The sequence below is a fragment of the Impatiens glandulifera genome, chromosome 8 (assembly GCF_907164915.1).
Source record: "Impatiens glandulifera chromosome 8, dImpGla2.1, whole genome shotgun sequence".
Lineage (NCBI taxonomy): Eukaryota > Viridiplantae > Streptophyta > Magnoliopsida > Ericales > Balsaminaceae > Impatiens > Impatiens glandulifera.
Genome location: NC_061869.1, coordinates 9,539,925 through 9,556,968, shown reverse-complemented (window position 1 = coordinate 9,556,968; position 17,044 = coordinate 9,539,925). Strand labels below are relative to the sequence as shown.

Here is a 17,044-nt window from a genome sequence, read left to right as displayed (position 1 = left end):
AACTTCAAATAATAAAATTTGTTTGAAAAGAATATTAATTATATAATATTATTACTTTTATAATTAAATATTAAAATATTTTAAAAACAAATATAAACAAATAATATTAAAAAGTTAATAAAATAAAATAAGTATTTTTTTAAAATTTATTAATATAAATTCATTTTATTTCTATAAAATCATATAAATCAAAATAATTTATATTTGCACTGTGTGACATGGATTACAGAAAAATGATAACAATGTTGGCAACAAAGAACTTCCTCCTCCATATCTTTAGATGATTGGAATTGGATAAGATTCATGTATTTTTCATATAGCAAAATACCAATCTTATATAGTTTTAACAAAACCACAATTAAAGCATCATTTTTTTTTTGACACTTCTGATCATTCCTGATGTGATAGTGAATGATCAACAAAACATAAACCACATACTTTAGACTTCATATTCTAAAACCAGATTGCTGAAAAAGCATGCCAAAATTGAGTTCTATTGCTTTCATTTAGAACTTCCCGTATCCTTTCAAAGGATCAGCAGTTTTCCCCGATCGAGCATCAGTCCATGCTTTAGCAATAGTTCGTTTCATTTCTTCATCACCACCTTCGTACATGTTCTGCATATGTCAAAAACAACATATTCCATATCATAAGAGTGAGCAAGAAACTCGGGATACTATTCATTTCTTACCTTCATCATGTCCATAATTCCAGCCATAGGATCACGGTTCTTGTCCAGATTTGGTGTAAGCTGCAAAAGTGTCCATAATTAAAAAGAGGGTATTGAATATTGATTGATTGTTCATCAATAAATACTATTATTACATTCACCTTGTCCTCCTTGAAGTGCAAATCTAACCAATTACCCTTTGAAGCTTTCCACAAGCTGATAACAATCCTATTGGGCTTAACTATCAGCTTACACTTTTCAGGAACAATTTCTTTGTTCAATTTCAAAATAACACATCTATAGTCCTTCCCTTTGACATCATGTAATTTGATATCAATTGACATGGTATTGAAAACCTTCTCCACTTTCTCTTGGTCAACACCCTCCAAAGAGACATATATCTGGAAAATATAACTCTTTTTTCATAATCATAGTAATCTTTTGGATACAACCCATATCATAGTTTAATTTGTGTTGCCAAAACATATATAACAATGATCAACATGAAAAGAATTGGTAACAAAACAGGGCAATATGAGATCAGACAACCCTACCTTAACTTTGTCACTATCTTGATCCCAGCTGAAAGTGTCAATTGAAACATACTTCAGTGCAGGGACAGATACTGCTTTAACAGATGAAATGGGAATTGGTGTGGGAATAGGAGTTGAAGCTGGAACCGGAACTTGGGTTTCTACAGAGGAAGCATTTTCTTCTTTTGATTTCTACACAATCGAAAACCCAGCTGAAATAAGCAATCTTTGATACACAAAACAGACATATTTCCAATTTCAAATGAAGCCCACTACTATTAAAAGCAAAATATTCACATTCAACAACCATTTCCCTTCTATTCTCAGTTCTAATGTTTCAAGATTAAAGGAAAGAACCAATACCTCTTCCAAGTTACGGATTTCAGAGGAAATTAGAGAGGCGACGCGGGGCCTCTTAGCGATGCTTAGAAGGGTACGAAGCTCCTGCAAATCGAGTTGCAAATCGTCCGCCATTTTCAAAGCTTGAAGATGAGAATTAATCGAAATGGGATGACGAAGAGACAATCGCTATTAAGAATGATAATTAGGATAACCTGGAAAGTGCTAGAATCTATTTCTAGGGTTTTTTTTCTTTTACCCGGATAAGATGGTCGAAGGTTCTAGACAAATGGACAGCAAATTGCTCTTTGGCCCTTAGACTTTATATTGGATGAATTAGTTGCTGAAAGTTTATCATTAATAACACTTATTAGATAATTAGTGAAAATATTCAAAAAAAAAAAAAAATGGAAACCAATTTTAATATTTAATATATCATTAGTGTTTGTTATCCATCTGTATTTGTTTTTAATTTATCATAGAATTTTTCTAATTATAAAAAATCACAATGATTCAAGTACAAAATAATTTTAATCATAAATTCAAATAATTATCTATAGATAAACTTCTACCAAACAAAACATTTAATCTCAATTTTGATTTTAACTTATTTATTTTTAAACAAGTCATTTTTTAATTAAGCTCTAATTCGAATATTTTAAAATACTTAATTGTTAGATAATTAGGTGGTTTTGATGAGAAATATTTATGGTTCTTATCAGAAAATTGTGATTGGTAAAAGAATAATTTTTTCTTTTAAAAATAATTCAAAATAAAAGTGAAAAGTGTTTAATTGAAACATGAAAACGTGATTAAATTGGTTTTAATTACTCTTCGAGATGGAGTGGAGGAAGTGAGGATATTTTCGAACAAAGAAAATGATCCAATGACTTTGAAAGAATTGAACGAGAAACCGTATGAAGTGAAAATCTCATGTACGGTTCTGAAAAGAATGAAAATTTAATTGTGATCTTATTGTCTCAAATTTTATATTTAATTTATAATTTAACTACAATTTTATAAAAAAAAAATTGCAAAATTTAGAACATAATTTTTTTGAATAAAATATTAAAAATGATATAAAATTTGAAAAATGGTTGAGGGATGAAATTTGGGAGAAAGAATTTGAGAGGAATGACGTGGCGTAATCTGATTCGCTAAAAGAATAACAAATTTTCTCACTTTTCTCTCTTATCCTTTATTATTTTTTCAACAATGTGGTGACACATCATTCTTTCGAAACAAATTCCCTCCATATCTCTACTCATCAAATAACTAATAAATCATACTTCTTGTAAATAAGTTTTTTGTTTAAAAAATTATTTAGTAATTCATTCAAGTCATTTTTTCATCAATAATAATGTGATGGTAAGCATTCTCTTCAATACTTCCTTAGATTTCCTCCTTTATCACTCATATTTTTGTATGCTTTGCAAAATAATAAAATTTTAAAATTAAATGGTAAAATTATTTCACTTAATAATTCATATACATAATTGAAACTTATTAAATATTTAGAGGAGCATTTTTATAAAAAAAAAAAAAAAAACATACAATTCTTTTATATTTGAGTTACTCTATTTCAAAAATAAAAAAGAAGTATAATTTAAAATTTAGATGGTAAGAATTAACTAAAAAATTGTGAATAAAATAAGAAAATAAACTATTTTCTCCCAAACCAAACAAACATGGCAAAGTCAGGAATTACTATTATCATCAATCTTGCATCACTTTTAACTCATTTGACTGTTCTTAATTTTGAATATTTAGCATAATTTGAGTAATTATAATATGCAACTTCCAATCACTATTACCTAAATGCCACTAAAAATAAATTAGGAAATTAGTCATATTCAAAACTTATTTATAATTTCTCTCTCATAGAATTATCTATTAATACATTTTTATCACATTCTATAATTTTATGTGATCCTTATTTGAAAACATGTGTTTTGTAAGTCTATTCTTTCATTTGAAGATTGCTTTAAATTAATCATATTTGAAATATGTTTAAATATTAGTATTTTTCTTATTTGAATTTAAAATTCTAGATACAGAATTAAAAGTATTTAGAATTTTATTGACATCTATATTTTTGTCTTTTTGTATAAATACTTTTATTAATTTTTTTCTTCTTTTTTCTGGTCTTGTTTGAAGGCCAATATTCTTCTCCAGGCAATATATATTTTTGAATCCTTAAGAGAAGTTTTTTTTAGCTATATTTTACTTTAAATTAAAATACATTACAAATTAGAAAGTTAAAAAAAAAATCTTTATATTACATTTATGAGAATGTTTTTTAGTAAAAAATACTTTTTATAATTGTAATGATAGATTAGTATAAGGTTGATATATAGGTAAATAAATAAGTTTTATGTTAAAATATGAAAACATAATTTAATGATTTGTTAAATAATGCATAATTAATTGATTAAAATTATCAAATAATTTATTTTTTTATTTTTTTAAATTTTCACAATTTTTGTGACATATATAACATTTAGTAGTTAAACTTGTAATGTTTATGCATTTAAATTTTGATATGAACAATATAATGTATTATCTATATATTTAGAAATGATCCTAACTAGCGGTGCCAACCAACCGAATCTAACCGAATAATATCAAAAGCATTGATATTCGAGTTCGAATTCGAAAAATATGAATGTTATTCTATTCCAATTCGAAACTCGAAATTTAATAAAATTTGGATTTGAGTTTGATTCGAAGTGAAGTTTGAACTCGAGCTCGATTCGAATTGTTTGAACAATATCGAGCCATATATATATAGTATAATATAATATAATGTGTAAATATTAGATAAAAATTCGTGAGTGACTCATGAAAAACCGAACAAAATATTTTGGTTTTGAGTTCGAGTCGAAATATTATTGAATATATTCGAATTCGGCTCAAATTCGATAATTTCAACCTCGAATAAAAAATTATATAGAGTCGGGTCGATAAACATGTGAGCGCTCTTGATTCATTTGCACCAACAACAATATTTTAGTATAATATAGTATTATAGGTAAGTCAAAACTATATATATATTATATATAATTCCTGAAGAAAATTGAGGAAAGACATTTGTTAGTTATATATATTAAAGTAATATAAAAAAATGATAATGTCATTATAAAAAAAGAAAATTTTATCTTAGGATCAAATGTATGTTAGGGTTGGGACGGACTTAAACTCATCCAAAAAAATCATTCATTTTTGAACTTTACAGACAAATAAGACAAATCAAAAAATATTATTGTAAGAGCTAAGAGGAAATTAAAAAATAATTTGATCTAATTAATCTAGCTAATTAAATATCTTATCTAACTACTTATTATTATATACTAGAAATACACAATTATAATATTCTAAATCTTTTAATCTACTTATAAGTTTCAACTTCCAAACTCATAAATATCTATTTTGTATCATATCACAATGGTTTTTTTCTATATAAAAAATAAGTATTATAATTATGATGCATATATAAATTTTATATTAAAAAAAGTAACAATTAAAATAATATAGATGCCCGTAAAAGACATTCATATGAAAAATCGACCCGATCTAAAGAATATCGTGTTTTTTACACCAACAAGAATTTCTATGAAGTTTCACGACGACATTTATTATGAATAATTAATAGTAGACAATATTTATTAATAATAATGGTACTAATAAACTAAACTTTCAGCTTTGAAGCTGAATTAGAAGATTATTCTAGCTAGCTGCATTTCTAATTTTGTGAGTCTCATATAAGTTTATTTGAATAAATAAATTGTTACTTTTAGTTACTTTTTATTTGATTTACTAGTGAGTTATTTAGATAAATAATAAAATTAATTTAATATTTTAAAATAAAATAGAGATAATTTCTCACACATGTTTAAACTTCTAATAGAAACTATTTAAAACTATCATTAAATTTGCATTTAATTATAAACTACAACAATATTGATGAAATGACAATATAATTTGTTTTCAAAGCGTAATCATGTTCTATTATTGAACACTAACATGTATTCCGTGTATTTGCACGAGTAATAATATAAAAAACTGTGAAAAAAATATTACGGTAAATTTTTTATGGGCGGGTCAACCCACAATCCGACCCAAATATCCATTTACTCTCACATATATCCAAATTAACCACAGCTCTCGACCCAGCAATCCGGACACTTTAAAAATTAAGCATCAATATATATATATATAGATAAGTTAGTTAATTAAAAAGTTGAACTTATATTGTTAAAATGTCACGCGTTTATCAAATTTTGGGTTGAATTTAAGATATAAAGTGTTATTAGCCTAGTTGGTTAAAAAGTTGTACTTGTTTTGTTAGGTTGCAAGTTCGAACCATACCTATAGCATTTTTAATTTTATTTTTAACCGTTTTAAGTTTATGGGCGAGTCAACCCACAATCCGACCCAAGTATCCATTTACTCTCACATATATTCAAATTAACCACAACTCTCGACCCGGCAATCTGGACACTTTAAAAATTAAGCATCATTATATATATATAGATTAGTTAGTTAAAAAGTTGAACTTATATTGTTAAAATGTCACGCGTTTATCAAATTTTGGGTTGAATTTAAAATATAAAGTGTTATTAGTCTAGTTGGTTAAAAGGTTGTACTTGTTTTGTTATGTTGCAAGTTCGAATCATACCTATAGCATTTTTAATTTTATTTTTAACCGTTTTAATTTTATGGACGGGTCAACCCACAATCCGACTCAAGTATCAATTTACTCTCACATATATTCAAATTAACCACAACTCTCGACCCGGCAATCCGGACACTTTAAAAATTAAGCATTATATATATATATATTATAGATATATAATACAAAAATGTTACTTAATTATATATATTGTTGCTCAAATATACTTCTCCTTCAATACTATACATATTTTTTTTAAGCATGCTACGACTTTTACAATAATGTATGTATCGAAATAATCTCTAATTGAAACATATTAATGTCAATCAAATTTTACATTTATTTATTCTCATCTATTAATATTATATTATATATATATATATATATACTTAGACAAAAATACGGTCAAAGTGAAAGCATTCACTAGAGATGGCAATGAGTACCCGTATGCCAATACCCGTGGGTACACGATAGTCGGGTTCAGGTATTTTAAATCGGGTTCGAGGTCGGGGTCAGATATGGGGAGGGAGAGAAGATACCCGTTCGGGTACGGGGTCGGGGATGAAAAGTGTGCGAAATCCAAACCCGATACCTGATTATATTAATATTAAAATTATTTTTTTATTAAAATTTAATTATGTGTGACTTTTTAAATGGTTAATCATTACAATTATATCATAAATATATCATTTAATTTGATCTTATTATATTCCCCAAAAGAATATTTCTTTATATTAGTCTTCAACATCAACTTTTGTTTTAATAATAAAATATTACTTCTATCTCATGTTCTTCATTTTCAATCTCTAATTTTTTTTTAAAATTTTTATTCTCATTTCTCTCCATATCTTCTTAAAGATCTACAAAAATAAGTATATTGGTAAGTAATGTTTTTATTTGTACTTTTAACATTTTCTATATTATTAATTTTAAAATTATTTATTAAAATTTTGTTTTTTTCTTTCCTATATTTATAATTTTTAATCGAGTAATGGGGTACCCGTCGGGGATCGGGTACCCAACAAATCGGGGATGGGGATAGAAGTAGAAATACCCGTCGGGTAGGGTACCCGTTGCCATCCCTAGCATTCACAATTGAATTTGTATTGACTTCATTATGTAAGTTGTTATCAAATGTGTCGTAAAATTGTAGAATCGAAAATCATTTATTTTTGCATTGACAATGTGTGATTAATATCTATAGTCTTTTATGGAGTATAACCGAGATTCACTTGGTGATACCCAAATCTTTGTCTTTTGAGTAGTTGCTGAGAATTTTGGTCTAATATAACTCTTGTGGTAGGACTACGTATTTGAGTTATTATCCCAATTATTTTTTAATGTATTTTTTAAAGGTTATGGTGGTAGAAAAATCAACTAACATTCAAAAATTGTAATTGTTTGATTCGTATCATTCATAATTATATTATTACGACGCTTTTTAAGATTCGTTCTCAAAAAATGGTGGAGTTGGTCAGAGAATTAATCTTTTTTATTGAGTATCTACGAGCTCGATAATATAACGTGATTGTATTTCTTTCATATTTTCATGTTTTTGTAATTTTTATTTTATTTTATTGTCTCAAATAATGTATTGTTTTTTTTTTTAATAAAATTAACCATTTAAAAAATATAAAATGAAAGTTAATGTTTTGATTCGGTTTATTTTCATAAATGTAAAGTTTTTAATTAGTATATACTTAAATTTAACTTTTACTATCAACTTTATAAATAAATATATTATTTATAAAAAAAAAAACTATGACATATGCATTGCTAGTTCCATTTATGTTGAAAATAAGAATACAACAATTTCGAATTTTAGACTTAAGAATTAATTCAAAATTATGACTAAATAAGAAAAAGAAAGAATTTGCTATGAATTATTATTTTTGAACACCATCTATCTTACATCACTTTTGACTCATTTGACTGTTCACTCATATAATAATAATATAATAATCAATTTCTTTAACAATCTCAACTCCCAAATACACAACATAAATGACCAACTAAACAACATAAATGACAATACAACATCGTGCAATAATAATATAAAAAAGCGTGAAATAAATATTATAATAATAATAATAATAATAATAATAATAATAATAATAATAATGTGATATCATTTTTTATTTTAGTTTTAACCGTTTTTAATTTATGGGTGAATCAACTCACAATCCGGCACAAATATTCATTTACTCTCACATTTATATCCAAATTAACCACAACTCTCGACACTAATCCGGACATTTTAAAAATTAAGCATCATTATTTTTATATATATATATATATAAATTAGTTAGTTAAAAAGTTAAACTTATACTGTTAAAATATTCCGCGTTCATCAAGTTTAGTGTTAAATTTAAAACATAAAAGTGTTATTAGCCTATTTGGTTAAGGGGTTGTATTTGTTTTGTTAGGTTGCAAGTTTGAACCATACTTATAGCGTTTTTAATTTTATTTTTAACCATTTTAAGTTTTGGGCGGGTCAACCCACAATCCGGCTCAAGTATCAATTTATTCTCATATATATATATCCAAATTAATCACAGCTCTCGACCCGGCAATCCGAACACTTTAAGAATTAAGTATCTTTATATATAAAGAGATTAAAAAATAAATTTATTTATTGCATCTATTCCTTAAAATTATCTACTAATAACTTTTTTAATAGATTTAGGAATTTTATTTATTTTTTTATTCGAATATTGATCCAAATTAATCATATATATTTTAAAATTAAACTTAATTGGTGTTTATAATTCTTATCTGAACTAAAAATAAGAAGTATTTATAAATTTTATTGGCATTTAGTTTTGTCTTTTTCCATAAATACTTGTTCTTTAATATTTTTTTCTTTCTGATTTTGCATCCTTGGTCTTTATTGGAGGCCAATATTCTTCTTCAAGCAAGATATTCTTGAATTTTCCATACAAAATCAAGCCTTAAGAAAAATGTGAAAAGAATTTTCATTTGAGGATGAAACAAAACTAAATTAACACATGTTATGACAAAAGGTTATCATAGACAATATTCAAATTCAAATTTTTAGTTTGTTGAGACAAAAATAATAATTTGTATATTAAAACTGACAATAAATATCCTTTCTTTTAATTATCATACATTTATTAATATATATATATATATATATTAAAACTTTAAAAATCAACTTTTCAAATACCTTTAAAATCATTAGATATTAATCCCCAAATGTTAAATTAGTAGATAAAACCGAAAAAAGATTATTGTAAATGCAACGAGAAATGAAGAGGAGATTAAAGAATAAATTGATCTAACTAATTATTAATTATCTTATTTAACTGCTTACTATTATGTATAGAAATACATAATTATACTATTCTAAATCTTCTAATTTATATGTATACCTTTCAAACCCTTGAGATCTATTTTATATCATATCACAAATATATTTTTCTATAAAATAAATAAATATTAAAAATATGACAGCATTTAAAAAATTTATATTAAGAAAAGTAACAATAAAAATAATAGTCTTGACCTGACCCAATGACCATTGACAAATTCAAAATATTACAGAAGTAGGGTATTCTCGTAATTTAATCGTATACTTGTATACACCTTCCCGCCACCTCTATAAATTAAGAAACTCTCCTACCATTTTTCATCACAAAAAAACATTCAATCAAATACACAACATTTTTAGAAACTTAAAAAAATGTCGAGAAATCTAATGATAACAAAACATCGAGAAAACGCTGTGATCTATAGTGGAGATTCAATTGAGCTGAAGCAGAAATCGGAGGAGTTCCTCAAGAGACTACATTTGCCAATTGGTTTACTCCCATTGGACAATATGGAAGAATTGGGATTCAACGAAGCCACTAGTTTCATTTGGATGAGGCAGAAACGGTCAATGGACCACAAGTTCAAGAAGATTGGACAACTCGTTCGATTCGACATCGAAATCACCGCCTTCGTGGAGGAGCGACGAATGTGGGCAGTAACCGGAGTTAAGGGAAGGGAGCTAATGATATGGATTCCCGTAAACGAGATACATATGGAAAATCGACCCGATCCGAAGAAGATTGTTTTTTGTACACCTACGGGAATATCAAAGACGTTTCCAATATCTGCCTTTCAAGATGATCGTATCCACCCTAATGAATAATTAATAGTCGATGAGGTTAATTAATAATAATAATAATAATAGTGATAATAATAAATTAAACTTTCATTATGCAATGAAGGTGAATTAGAAGATTACACAGCTAGTTGTATGTTCTAACTTTTTGAGACTTGTCTTAAATAAGTTTATTTGACTCAAAATAAAGAAGTGGTTACCTTTACTTAATTTGATTTGATTTATTTTGTGAGTTATTTAGATTTAGTATTTAATATTTTAAAATAAAGGTAAGGATGATTTGATGATAAAAATCATTTAATATTAAATAATCTCTTATTCCCCTAATTCTCCTTATATTTTTTTTTCACTATGGATAAGTAAAATCGAAAAATTCAAACTGAATCGTCCAAAAAATCGACCGAATCGAATTTTAATCGGTTTATAATTTTCTATACCGACCATGGTTGGTTTAGTTAGCGGTTTAAATATTAAATAATTGATAAATAAATCAACCGACCGTATATATACGTATTTTTATATTTTTTTTAATTATATGTATTTCTAGTCTAGTTGTACAAAATAATATCCATAATTTTTTATAAATTTTTCATTCTTTTAGTTTATTATATTATATATAATTTTTTTATTTACTACTTTATTATATATATATATTATTATTATTATTATTTTAACGATTAAACTGATAAATTGACTGAACTGATTTTATAACCAAATATCAAACTGAACCGATATTTAACTGTTAACCGACGGATGAAGATTTTAGAAATCGACATGAACTGTTGGAATTATTTTTCGATAAAAAATTAACGGAACCGAACAATTTTTTAACCCAAAAGCTTTTTTATACATTGGAACAGGGTGAGGATCTTGTTTAATTATATGGTTTATTTATTTAATATATCAATTTTTAATTACAATATTAGTTACCTTTTTCAATATATATATATATATATATATATATATATATATATATATATATATATATAACATGTTAAAAAAGGATAATTGTGTAAAACAAACTATTTGAATCTTCTTCTGATCAGAGTAAATATATAGAATTGACTGGTGGATAATTACACATCAAATAAAATTATAAATATAAATCAAAATTTAAATTAGTTCAATTGTTTAAATCTTCATAGTAAGGATCAATGTTTGAATCTCACGGTTTGATTTGTCATCATGTGTTAGTTTGAATGGATATTTGTCATATTTAAATAAATGGGTTAATTCTGAATTATTTTAATTTATATATTGATACACAAAATTATAAATATAATTTAACAATTATAAGTTATCTAATAGTTAAAATATTCATATTCTATAATAGAGTTAAATATGAATAATGATATGTCATGATTTTTTTTTTTGAATAATTATATTTTATTTTTTCCAATTCAAATTTATGAAAAAATATTTTTTTACTTAAAATTTAGTTCTATTGAGCTAATATTAAATGTTTTATATAAATAAATTGATTAGTCTAAATTCAAAAATAAAAATAGATACGCTGGTTGATATATATATATATATATATATATATATATATATATATATATATATATATATATATATATATATATATATATATATATATATATATATATATATATATATAACTTATGTTATAAATAATAAATTTTCAATTTATATATATTTGTGATATTGAGAGACTTAACTAAAAAAAAGTAATATGTATAATATTTTATATATATTTAATTAAGTTTTAAATACATTTATATAAAAAGTTTTGTTTGAAGACATTTTTATATATTTATTATTGTTTAGAATTAACCATTTTATATTTATTTTTGTTTGATATAATTAAACTCTTTCAATGAATAACCTAAATTTAAATATGATTCATTTTTATTTTAGGGTTAAAATGTATTCATCTTGATAACTATTTTAAAATTATCAATCGATTAAAATTTAAGCAAGTTGTTTTTATTATATTTGAATTGTTTTTATTATATTTGAATTATTGATAATTTTGACTAATAAAATAATTTTATCTTCAAATCAAATTACATTCATTATCACGCTCAATTTATTCTCAATAAAATGATAGTCACTATTTTGATGTAAATTTTGTCTAATTGATCGATTCAAACATATTATGGGTTTTATATTATGTTATAGAGTTGTGCAAAAAAATCGTAAAACTAATAATCGAATCGGTAGTTTACCGATTTATCGGTTAACTAGTTTTAGCAGTTCTAGTTAACTAGTTTTTTTATCAGTTAAATGGTTCGATTTTTGGTTGAATTATTTTTTCTGACGGTTTAACCGGTAAACTTGTAATGATTTAATTATATATTTATGTTTTATAATTTATATTAGTTATTTTTGTAAATATTAAATATATTATAATATTTAATAATGTATATATATTTTATAATTTATATTTAATAGCATAATATAAACAAGAGGAAAGCTTAAAGTTTTGAAAACAAAATTGAGAGTTTGTTCTCTAAGGTTTTTATTTTAATTTAACTTAAGTCTTCATCTAATTTTTATTTTACCATTTACAATAAATGTGGACTCATCCAATTATTTAAGTTCATTTAATAAATTTAATACTTAATTTAAAATTTAGTGTTACCAGTTCTCGGTTAACCAACCGGAACGGATAGAACCAAAACCGATAAAATTGATACCAATACCGAACGCTTAATCGGTTTGTAAAATAAGATTTAAACTATTTAACTGGTTAACCGATTGGTTGAACACCTCTATTATGATATAATATTTTATATTTCATAATCTCTATTATGATATTACATTTTAATTATATGACTATGGGACATATTATCTAATTCAACATCAATATTCTTTAATTTTTAAATATGATTTTGGGGGTACAATACAAACTCACAATATTTAAATACGATAACACCCGTCGTCACCTTAGTTTGTAACACCGTTGTCTATAAATGAAACATGACACAGTTGCATCGTTGTTTAATAATGAAGTTGAAGAAGTTATCTTAAAATTAATATAAAAAAGTTGTGTAAGATTTAAAAAATAAAAATAGATATATCACGTATAAGAGGAATTTATGATTATTTTCAATACAAATTAACGATTTTATAACATTTTAAATGATTTTAGATATTTATGGTATAATTCATACAAAAATAAATATATAAAAATTAATTTCAAACAAAAATAAATATATAAGAAACAATTTAAAATAAATAAATATAAAATAAACAATTTCAAACAAAATTAAATGTAAAAATACATTTTACAACAAAATTGAAAGATATTTCAAATTTAGTGAATAGAACTCTTAACATTGGTCTTATCATGACAATTTTTTACTTTGTTTGTTTCATATCATTGTGTTATTCAGAAATAAGCATACCCTGAATTGTATTTGTTTTATATAGCATAAGCCCCCCCAAAATTAAATATTTTAGATTATGTTTAATATAATAGTTTTGTATTAGGATAATAATATATATTTTAGTTATTAAATGTTATCTACAAAATTCAAACCTTATTACTTTAGCCGATCATATAGGTGAATTAAGTATATATCCCTTTCACTGATTTCCTTTGTTACAAGTCTCACAATCCCATATATTAGTCACATGCGCGCATGCATGATTCCATAAATAATTTTTTCAAATAATCTTATCCAATCCAATCTTGTAAACAAGACCAAAACGACCTATTCCAATCTTATTTATGAATGACCTGCATGAAATTAAATCCACATCTTTTTCATGTGCTTTTAATGCAAACGAGGTCTTCAGCTACCCGACAGTGCATGTTCTTTCTCACTGGAGGGACATAAAAATTCAGAAGAAAAATATTTTGGAGTGAATTTAAAAAAAATAAGGAGACAAATTAAGTAAATATTTCATCGAGAGTGAATTACATTAAAAAAACAATTATGAAATTATGAAGTAATTTCTCCTTATTTTATTTATTAGTGTAGTAGATCAGTTCATGTATGTTATACTTAAAAAAAATAGAATGGATAGATGTAATGAATATAATTGATAAAAAGTGTAGTTTAGGTAAGGCCATGTAATTGATAGTGTTTAATTTGGTGAGAGATTATTATTATGGTATTTTATTTGCACGATTTAATTAATTTTTATATTTAATTTATATATAAATTAATATAAATTAATTTTTTTCACACTTTCTATTATTATTTATTAATTAAAAAATACATCTAATTTATATATAAAAAAGAAATAATTAGTTGGAATAAAAAAATTAATTAATAAGTTTTATATTTAATTTTTTATTCCTATTTGATCTAAAACTGTATTTTTAATTAATTATTATGGCCGAATTTTCTAATATAATTCAAAATGATGCGCTAATAGATATACATATGCTAATTATTATCTTTTATCTTGTGACGAAATTAACCAATTACAAATTTATGTATAACATTATTTTAAGAATAGAAGGCAACAAAAATAAATATTATTAAGTATAGATGAGTGCAAACACTATAAATAAAAATTGAAAAAGTGAAAAAATAAATAGATAGAGAGAAAAGGGGAGGGGAAGTGAATGAGGAAAAATAAATATGTGAAGAGATTGGATGAATAGAATCAATTTATTGAATTAAATTCTCCAACCAAACATTTTTATATTCAATCAATGTATAAACCAGTACCAAGTCTTTACTTTTGGTTGACTTGTGAAATAATATTTTAAATTATGAAGTAAAATATATATATATATATGAAAGTTAAAACATAATAAAAAAGACTAATTTATTATAGAGAATTTACTTATAAATATATATGAGTAATGATATATATATATATCTGTAAATATATATATCTTAAAAAAATACAAGAGAGAGAAAAATATTTTTTTTTTCTTGTTAAATGAGGTAAGTGCTGTACAAAGGTGCTATACAAGGATGTTGTATATATCATTACTCAATATATATATTAGATATGAGTAATGATATATACAACACTCTTATACAGCACCTTCGCATAACACTTACTTCATTTGAAAAGAAAAAGAAAATATATCTTAAAAAAAACACAAAAGAGAGAAAAATATTTTTTTTTTCTTTCCAAATGAGGTAGGTGTTATGCGAAGTTGCTGTATAAGGGTGCTGTATATCATTACTCATTAGATATATTATGTTTGATTTGATTTGATTTAGAATAATAAAATATAATTTTTAATATAATTATTTTTAATTAAATTATTTTTTTATTAATAAATCTTCATTTGGTTGAATATACAGAAACTGAATTCAATTTCGTATGTCTTAGGTAGCCAATATTAATGTGGTTAGGCGTTTGAGGGGACACATGATGGGGCAGAAGTTGAACTCAGTTTTTTTAAAAATAAATAAATATATGATTTGTTTTTTTAATTGAATTATTATATGAGACTCAAATTGATTTTATTTTCATTAAATATGTTTTGAACTTTCAATTATGTTGTTCAAATTATTACAATTTTAGACATATATATAAGAGAGTTTATCCTAAACATATATTTCACCTTTAAATAAAAATAGTGCTTTTATTCTTTTGAGTACATTAATTATGGTTTCTCCATTTTATTTTTATTTAAAAGAAAAAAAATTAACTTCTAATGAAGCCTAAAATGTAAGGTGAATAAACTAAACAAATCTTAATAGTTTTAATTGTAAGAATAAATAAACAATCCAAAAATTTCTAAATGGTAACGGTCAAATCACACTATAATCACATATTACAATAAACAACACTACAATTTATCTATCACAACTTGTGTTATCTTTATGTTCGCTTTTTTTTTTACCATAGTTCTCCCACATTTTTTTATTATTTAAAATGTTTTTAAGTTTAAAATAAATGAAACATTTGTCATTTTAGAGAATAAATAGAATAAATATGTATTTTACTAGGTAACTAGTTTTGGTTTTGCAATTTATTGGAGATGCTCATGTTCAAGATTCTTTTACATTTATAAATGGAGAATGAGTATGAAGTTGATAAAAACAGTTCAAATGTTTAAATATAATTAATCCATAGTTCTTACTCCAAACTTAATACTATTAAACACTATTAATGATTTTAGAATTATTAAATGATTTTAGAATTTCTACTGAAAATGTAAACTAAAGAAAAATGTGAATTTATTATTAAGCAAATTTAATATATAATATTAAATTACATTAATTATTAATTTATGGTTTTTTTGTGACTGAAAATTATAAAAGTATCTCCCGAAAAAATATTATCTTATTATTTTATCTAGTTTTTCAATTTTTTACATTAGTTAAGTCGGGACCGGATAAATTTATTGTTTTAGAGAGTATATAATTTACCGAATATTAGTTTAAAGAGTTTTTACTATAGTTAAATTGTTTAAAACTCAGTTATTAGAAAATATTGTTTAGGTGGTCAATTTTACGATTTGTCAGTCACTAAATCGAGTATCTAAATTGTTGGGTTAGGTTTTGCCATTTCATAAAATGTCTTTTTTGATTTTCGATTCAATTTACTGGGTTGAGTTTAATTTAAACGGTTGTTTGATATATATATATATATATATATATATATATATATATATATATATATATATATATATATATATATATATATATATATATATATATATATATATATATATATATATATATATATATATATTATTATTATTATGATTACCAACCAACCTAGTACATAAATAAAGGAAGGCGCATTAAATG

The 17,044-nt window shown here is 24.0% G+C and overlaps 2 protein-coding genes across 2 annotated transcripts; one reads left to right on the top strand and one right to left on the bottom strand.

The window, feature by feature from the left end:
- Window positions 1–316: 316 nt before the first annotated feature.
- On the bottom strand, window positions 317–1,726 carry LOC124911827 (calcyclin-binding protein-like). The gene is made up of 5 exons (XM_047452350.1): window positions 1,567–1,726; window positions 1,225–1,395; window positions 832–1,071; window positions 692–751; window positions 317–617 (listed from the first exon to the last, which is right to left on the bottom strand). The coding sequence occupies exons 1-5, from the start codon at window positions 1,675–1,677 to the stop codon at window positions 507–509; spliced, it is 693 nt and encodes a 230-aa protein (XP_047308306.1). The 5' UTR covers window positions 1,678–1,726; the 3' UTR covers window positions 317–506.
- An 8,191-nt stretch (window positions 1,727–9,917) lies between these two features.
- LOC124912927 lies at window positions 9,918–10,370 on the top strand. Its single transcript, XM_047453562.1, has one exon. It carries the CDS (start codon window positions 9,918–9,920, stop codon window positions 10,368–10,370), a length of 453 nt encoding a protein of 150 aa, XP_047309518.1.
- Window positions 10,371–17,044: the final 6,674 nt, after the last annotated feature.

Coding starts and splice junctions, on each gene's coding strand:
- LOC124912927 (XM_047453562.1), top strand. CDS start 9,918: ATGTCGAGAAATCTAATGATAACAAAACATCGAGAAAACGCTGTGATC.
- LOC124911827 (XM_047452350.1), bottom strand. CDS start 1,677: ATGGCGGACGATTTGCAACTCGATTTGCAGGAGCTTCGTACCCTTCTA. Junction 1,072..1,224: donor AAGATAGTGACAAAGTTAAG/GTAGGGTTGTCT, acceptor TATATTTTCCAG/ATATATGTCTCTTTGGAGGG. Junction 752..831: donor TGCACTTCAAGGAGGACAAG/GTGAATGTAATA, acceptor ACACTTTTGCAG/CTTACACCAAATCTGGACAA.